The sequence below is a fragment of the Rhinopithecus roxellana genome, chromosome 3 (genome assembly GCF_007565055.1).
Source record: "Rhinopithecus roxellana isolate Shanxi Qingling chromosome 3, ASM756505v1, whole genome shotgun sequence".
Taxonomy (NCBI): Eukaryota; Metazoa; Chordata; class Mammalia; order Primates; family Cercopithecidae; genus Rhinopithecus; species Rhinopithecus roxellana.
Window position 1 is genome coordinate 64,821,407 of NC_044551.1, and position 7,839 is coordinate 64,829,245.

The window sequence follows — 7,839 nt, forward strand, 5'->3', positions numbered from 1 at the left end:
AGGAGGAGGGTTCTGGAAACTGGAACTGTTACTGCCAGGATGAAGAACTGTTGTTGGAATGACACTGACAGTAACAGCAAGCAAAATAGAAACTACTAAGTGCCTTCTCCTTCCTCCCACCTTGAAATCTCCCTGTAGCGTCCCCTATTGGCAGAGCCTAACTGGAGCACCCTGGAAAAGGAAAAGTGTGCTTTGCAGAGTCTGAGACAAAGAGAAGTTTAAAAAGGTGGGTTTGGAGCTGAGTCACCATAGCTTAACAATTGTCATAGTTTTCTTGACTGTAACCTGGTTGTTAAAAGAATGGAATTATGTCACCTATATTAAATGTATAGAATTATGCCTGGTACATAGTAAGTATTCAATAAATGTTTCCCCTTCACTCATCAATTGAGATGATCATGTGTGGTTTTTCCCCCTTCATTCTGTGAATATGCTGCATTACATAGATTGATTTTTGTATGTTGAACCAGCCTTGCTTTCCCCTTGGTCATGGCATTTAGTCCTTTTAATATGCTGTTGAATTCAGTTGGTTAGCTTTAAAAAAAAAAATTGCTATTTACCCATCTAGACAGAGGTGGGGCTTTTGGAAGAAGCAGCTGAGTCAAAGTGACCTTGAAAATGTAGTTGGAGAACTTTCTGATCTTTCTGCTCCAAAAGCAGTTCCAGTTTGCATTCATGAGCTGTCTAAAAGAGGGTGATCTGTTCCCTCTACTCTCTCAGGCTTCCCAGTTATTCTCGGTGGATATAGCTAAAGGCAAATAGAAAACATAAATTGAGTGATTTAGAAGACAATTTTGAGATCCTAGTTTTTTTTCTAAATGTCAGGGATTGTTTTGACTGTTAACTTAGGACTTAAGAACCTGAAAATAATGTCAGGCTAACTTACCAGAAATTTATAGTTAAAGAGAAAATCTGGCTTTCCTGGATCTCTGATCTAGCTCAGTGGGAAAAGGCAGCCTGTTCATATAGCAACCCCACTCCATCCTTGCTGCTCCAAGGCACATCCAGTAAGATACCTCAGGGGTCACCTGCTTGCTTTCCCATCTGTTGGGCAGTGAGGTAGGAGATTACAAGCCTTGTCCTGTAGCAGGGAGAGGGATTTTCGTGGGGAGAAAGTCCTCTGGTCTCCTAGAAGCATTTAGGGTTAACCTGAGGTAGGGTTTCCTAAGATTTATTGATGATGAATCACCTGAGGTCCTTCCCTTGGATACTTGGTTCTGTTGGTCTGAATTGGGAGCTCACATTTTGTCCTTTAAAAAAGTGGCCCACATGACTTCTTTGTTGAGGGAACTTTAGGGAGCCCTGCCTTCGGGCAAGACGGCAGCTCTCTCAATTCTGCAAAAGGGAGCTAATATAATATTTAACTACTGCAGACAGCATCTGCTTGGATAAAATCTGTCTAGGAAGGAAAGAAGGCTACAGTTATTCAGTGGAGGAGGAAACTCATGGGGCTGTTTGGAAGTTTTGCAGTCATGAATGACAGAGATAATGTTATTGAAAATTAAACTGTCTTCTCTACAGCAACTTGGGTTTGGTTGCAAAACAGCAGGCTCCAAAACACAGCTGGTTGTTTCACCTTGGAGACCAGGAACTGTGTGGCCACCATGGAGGGAGGGTCCGAAGCATGTGTCCCAGTGAGCCAGGTCATACCTGATGCTTATTCAACCCCTGGCAGTGATGCAGTGCATAAAAAGGTTTCCTACAATGTTGTTCCTCTCCCAAGGCTAGAATTACTCCCCAAATGCAGAAAGCAAAAGGCATATGGGGTTGGCCAGAAAAGAACAGGATCTTAGGGCTTTGTGAGAACTGTTACTGAAGTTTAAGTATCATCACAGCTAGGGGTTCGTGAAGTAGATAGGAATACACATGCGGTCAAGAAATAGGTGTCTGTCTACTCCTAATGAGCTGAACCACTAGGAAAATCAGGTTAGACTCCTGTGCATGTGTGGATATATCAAGGGCCCCGTTCACTGCTGGAGACCCTTGAGGGAGCTCTGTCATTTCTACAAACCTGTGTTGGGGAGGACCAAAACAGGGTCTTATGGCAGCATCTTAAATTGCTACAGAAGAGTACCTCCTGGGGCCAAGGCAGGAGGATCACTTGAGTCCAGGAGTTTGAGACCAGCCTGGTCAACATAATGAGACCCTATCTCTACAAAAAATTTTAAAAATTAGCTGAGCATTGTGATGTGTGCCTGTAGTCCTGGCTACTGGAGAGGATGAAGTGGGAGGATCGCTTGACCCAGGAGGTTGAGGCTGCAGTGAGCTATGATTGTGCCACTGCATTCCAGCTGGGTGACAGAGTGAGACCCACGCTCTAAAAAAAAAAAAAAAAAAAAAAAAAAAAGAAAGAAAAGAAAAGAAAAGAAAAAGAAAGATGGACTCAATAAGTTAATTTTTGAATGTGTGAATGAATGAATGTGAATTAGAGAGACAGCTTGCCATTGACTTGCAAAACAGAGACCTCCACTTGTTGACAATACATGAGAAAACTTCAGGCTTCATTTCTCAGACCTTTATTCCTCTAAACAAGGTCCAGCCCTCTGTGTGTTACACCCTGTTAAGCACAAGCCCTGAGTTCTTCTATAACTAATTTAGACCTGTGATTCCTTGGCTCTCACAATCCTCTCCGCTCTAAGAAGCAGGGTGAGCCCACAAGGAGCAATGGAACAGGGCAGCGGCCGCTTGGAGGACTTCCCTGTCAATGTGTTTTCCGTCACTCCTTACACACCCAGCACCGCTGACATCCAGGTGTCCGATGACGACAAGGCTGGGGCCACCTTGCTCTTCTCAGGCATCTTTCTGGGGCTGGTGGGGATCACATTCACTGTCATGGGCTGGATCAAATACCAAGGTGTCTCCCACTTTGAATGGACCCAGCTCCTTGGGCCCGTCCTGCTGTCGGTTGGGGTGACATTCATCCTGATTGCTGTGTGCAAGTTCAAAATGCTCTCCTGCCAGTTGTGCAAAGAAGGTGAGGAAAGGGTCCCGGACTCGGAACAGACACCAGGAGGACCATCATTTGTTTTCACTGGCATCAACCAACCCATCACCTTCCATGGGGCCACTGTGGTGCAGTACATCCCTCCTCCTTATGGTTCTCCAGAGCCTATCGGGATGAATACCAGCTACCTGCAGTCTGTGGTGAGCCCCTGTGGCCTCATAACCCCTGGAGGGGCAGCAGCCGCCATGCCGAGTCCTCCTCAATACTACACCATCTACCCTCAAGATAACTCTGCATTTGTGATTGATGAGGGCTGCCCTTCTTTCGCGGATGGTGGAAATCACAGGTATGGCATGTCTACTGGGGGAATGCACTCCTTCTAGCCATCTCCATCGTGATCTGTGGCTATTTGGTCCATGAATAAGGTGTTGGGAGACTGTGAATCCCTGCTTAGCCTGTTGCCCACGATGGCAGCCTTGGTTCTGTGAATGGTGCTTTGGACCATAACGTACCTGTGTTTTCTGCTCACATTTCAGGCCCAGTCCTGATGCTGACCAGGTAGAAGAGACACAGCTGGAAGAGGAGGCCTGTGCCTGCTTCTCTCCTCCCCCTTATGAAGAAATATACTCTCTCCCTCGCTAGAGACTATTCTGATATAATAATACAATGCTCAGCTCAGGGAGCAAGCGTTTCCGTCGTTGTTACCTGACAACCGTGGTGTTCTGTGTCGCAACCTTCAGAAGCTGCAGCAGCGCCCAGGCAGCCTGACAGAGATCATTCAAAGGGGGAAAGGGAAAGTGGGAGGTGCAATGTCTCAGACTGGTAAAAATTAGGCTGGCCCGAGGCAATTTTCCTCTGGAACAGTTTCAAATTCCCTCGGGTAAGAAATCTCCTGTGTAAGGCTCAGGAACAGGAATTTCACTTTTTCATTCCCCACCCTTCCCCTTTCCTGTAGGAAGGCATTGGTGGCTCAATTTTAACCCCAGCAGCCAACGGAAAAATCATGACTTCTGAGACTTTGGGAGTTTCCACAGAGGCGAGAGTTGGTGGAAAGGAAGGCAGGGAAGAGAAAGCAGGCCCAGCTGGAGATTTCCTGGTGGCTGTCCTTGGCCCCAAAGCAGACTCACTAATCCCAAACAACTCAGCTGCCATCTGGCCTCTCTGAGGACTCTGGGTACCTTAAAGGCTGTAAAACGAAACAAAACAAAAACATCAAACCAATGAAATAAAATAAAGCATGTCTCCTGCTAGAATAGTATTGGATACCTGGCTAAATTACACAAAATAGACGGTAGTAGGATAACGCTGTGAATAAATCCTTCCCTGATCACTGAGTCACAGTGACCCCTGGCTGCTGCTGTTCTCTTCTGCAAGGTTGATGCTTGACTTGTGATGTACATGGGTGGGCTCTTGGTCCACCCCAGGCTGGGGCCTGCGCCAGGCATGAACTAACTGGGCCCAGCGGCTGACAGAACACAGGACTTTCCTAAGTACCCGTAGGTCTGTGGAGCGAGACAGAGCAGAGTTGCCATGTCAACACATGGGGAATGATATGATAGAAACAATCTTTATGACTAAAAGAAACTCATCTTCTTCATTAAAATCTTTGGTGTCCTTAATCTCTCTGAATTTGGCTGTGTAATAAACAACTGGAACTGACTCACAGACTTCAGAAGAGACAATTTAAAACCATTAGGTTTTAAAAGAAAATATTTGCTTTGGGCTTCAAAGGCAATGCCACTCAAGGTAAGGGTGGCACATCCCAAAGGATGTGCCACACGGAATGTAGCAATTCTTTAAAAAATGTTGATATCATGTTTGTATATGGAGCGACTTTTACTAATTTTGATCAGAAGTATCTAGCTTTCAAAGGATATGAGTGAAGTAAGCTTGGTACATTATTGTTGTTATTTATGTTATATCTTAGGGACAAAGTCTTTTCACATCCACTTTCATGTTTGATGATAGTTGATAGGTGGAAATGATTTCATTTACAGAAACTAGCTTTATGTTCAACAGATCCCTAAGACACTGATCCTTAGCTGAGGGCCATTGGTTTTGGAGAAGAAGTTTGGTGACAAGGACCAGACTGAGTATCACCAGTGGCATGCTGACCAACAGATGACACTTTGGGCCCTTCATGCCACCCTAACCTTGAGTGCTTCTTTCACTGTCTCCCCCCAACCCCTGCCATCCTCACCCACCCCATAATTTTATGTTCATAAATTTGGGCTGCAATGAACATTAAAAGTAGCTCAAAAAAGAAAACCTTGTTAGGGACGTGCATCCCCATGTGCAGCTGGGGAGGGCAGGGCAGCCAGTTTGTCTTGGAGATACCTGGAGTCAGATATGCAGGGAGGTGGCCTGGAGGGTTGGGATGGTTAGTGTCAGGCAGCAACAATTCCTGTTCTAAGACAGAGGGAAAAATGCTAACATAGAGGTCATTTATGCTTTCAAAGAGAGGGCTTCAGGGCTAATGACTTCAGGAGCTCGAGGTAGGAGTAGGGTCTGCAGCAGTCAGGGATCAGAGAACGGGAATTTGTTCATTAGTGCAACATTTATTTATTGAGCATCTACTCTGTGTCTGGTCCGGGTCCATCAAATGGAAACGTAACTGAAAAATTCCACCACAAAGAGAGCATACATGGTTCTGCCCTTGCAGAGCCTCTAGTTTAGTAGTCTATTGGGGAGAAAGATATGGATTCATTATCTGTATTAATCATCTATTAATTATTCTCTGACACCACTGAGAAGTCCTGTGGCCCTAAGAGGGATTTGGACTCATCAAAGGGTCATGAGGCTTGCTTGGGGAAGTGAAGTCAGGGTCATTGCCTTGCATAATCCCAGGGAGCACTGTTCACAGGGACATCTAAGTAACAGGTGTCTGTAGACCTGTGGAGACTGTGCTAGGAGCTAAAGGAACAGTGGCTGTCTACTAGACAAAGAGGAGAGGGCAGGAGAGAGGGGCCTGGCAGAGCCCCATGTGGGAGGCAGTATTAGGAGGCATTTAGCAGGCTGTGTCAACCTTTTTATTTTTCTGCTGCCACAACCCTCAAACAGAGGTGCCTTCCAGTAAACAAGAAATTATACCCACCAATTTTCTTGCTTTGAGACAACCACTCACGCTATTTCTTTATTTGGGAATTTCAGTGGCCAACCTGATGGGAAGCCCACTGAGTAGCTCTAAACTCTGACTTCCAACCAGGTCCTTGCTACGTCTCTGACCGGCAGGACACATTCCCGACAGAGTTTCTGGTTTGTTGTCCAGATATTGGCCTTTTATCATTCCTTCACTCAGTATCTCATCAGGGGTGAACCATGGGAAACTATGATCTGGGGATACTGATTGGAGTCCAGCTTCTGCCTATGCTCTTTTCCCTTAAATTATCAGTGGAGGAAGCAGCTCTGGCTTGGAGCAGGTGCCTGAAGTTTTGATGTCCAAGCCAGAACCCACAGGGCCTGGTCAACCTTGTCAGTCTTGTCAAACATTTTAGGCTTTGTTTAAAGAGCAGTTGGGAAGCCATGGAAGTGTTTTTCTGAAGAGGGAGCTGCGATCAGATTTTGCACATTGACTGGTTAGGGCAAGACCCAGAGGGCATATGCAGGTATAACATTCACTTTGCTGGTGACATTCAGAGCCAAGTGACCAGAATATTGGGAGCCATTCTTCCCTTCTCCTCCATCCTCAGCCTGCAGAGGGGCCATGTGGTGGGCATGCTCTGGTGATCTACACAGAATTAAAAATAAAGTTAAAAGGTCTTATTGATTACAGGAAAAGAGTTTTTTCTTTGCTTTCCTTTTCTTTTCTTTCTTTTCTTTTTTTGAGAAAAAAAGAAAGTTTCGCTCTTGTCCAGGCTGGAGTGCAATGATGCGGTATCAGTTCACTGCAACCTCTGCCTCCCAGGTTCAAATGATTCTCCTGCCTCAGCCTTCCAAGTAGCTGGGATTACAGACATGCACCACCACACCCAGCTAATTTTGTATTTTTAGTAGAGACAGGGCTTCTCCATGTTGGTCAGGCTGGTCTCGAACTCCCAACCTCAGGTGATCCCCCTGCCTCAGCCTCCCAAAGTGCTAGGATTACAGGTATGAGCCACTGCGCCCAGCCACAAGTTTCTTAAGAACTTGTTATCTCCTGGGAGCACTTTGGGCTGGGTCTTTTGGCTAGAGTGACTGCTAACAGCTGATGGTTTTGATGGAGCAGGAAAGGGATCATTCAGGTTTGAGAAACGAGGCTCAGACACCAAGGGGAAGAAGCTTTCACAAAGCTCTTAGGACTTTTCTTTCTCCCTTTGGGCCACTGGAGGGCCGATCTCTTGTGCAAGGAAGCTGTGTTTTCACTGCCCTCTGGGAAGTGCCTTCTAGAGGTGGAGGGCTTCCCAGATAGCCCAGTCACGTTCCCTTCTGCTCTGCAGGCCAGGCACCGGTGTAAGTTTCAAATTCACCACATGACTCTCTGCTGCAAAACCAGCCTTTCGACTGCTCTCCTTACTTTTTTTTAGGTACAGCATAAAAATAAAGCCTCCTTTATTTCTGGAGAGCTGGCCTTGAGTCTCTGCTTTCAGCTTCAGACCTCTGGGGCTCCTCTGGGCCTTGATGACTGTTAGATCAGTGGAGTAGATTGCACTGAAGCTGAATACTGCTGGGTGGTCGGTCCCCCAAACAGAAGCTCTTCACAATAACCAATGGGTAGACACCTTCTTACTTACCAAGAGGAGAGAGGCTCCAGCACACATCACAAAGGCTGATGTGGTCTAGATATCAGTAGTGTCCCTACCCGTCACAACCTGCACTGTCTGGAGTGACTGTAGCTCACACCACTCAGCATTCACTAAAGTGTCTCACTCAGAGCCCTTTACGCAACCAATGCTTGGTTTCTGTTGAACAATAAATGT

General features: G+C 46.1%; 1 protein-coding gene across 1 annotated transcript; it reads left to right on the plus strand.

Moving 5' to 3' along the window:
* Nucleotides 1–2,621: 2,621 nt before the first annotated feature.
* On the plus strand, nt 2,622–4,132 carry TMEM174 (transmembrane protein 174). The gene is made up of 2 exons (XM_010363480.1): nt 2,622–3,290; nt 3,481–4,132. Exons 1-2 carry the CDS (start codon nt 2,665–2,667, stop codon nt 3,584–3,586), a joined length of 732 nt encoding a protein of 243 aa, XP_010361782.1. The 5' UTR covers nt 2,622–2,664; the 3' UTR covers nt 3,587–4,132.
* Nucleotides 4,133–7,839: the final 3,707 nt, after the last annotated feature.

Excerpts from the sequence above, each read along its gene's own strand:
- TMEM174 (XM_010363480.1), top strand. The coding sequence starts at position 2,665 with ATGGAACAGGGCAGCGGCCGCTTGGAGGACTTCCCTGTCAATGTGTTT. Across the intron at positions 3,291-3,480 it reads GCGGATGGTGGAAATCACAG|GCCCAGTCCTGATGCTGACC; the intron begins GTATGGCATGTC and ends CTCACATTTCAG.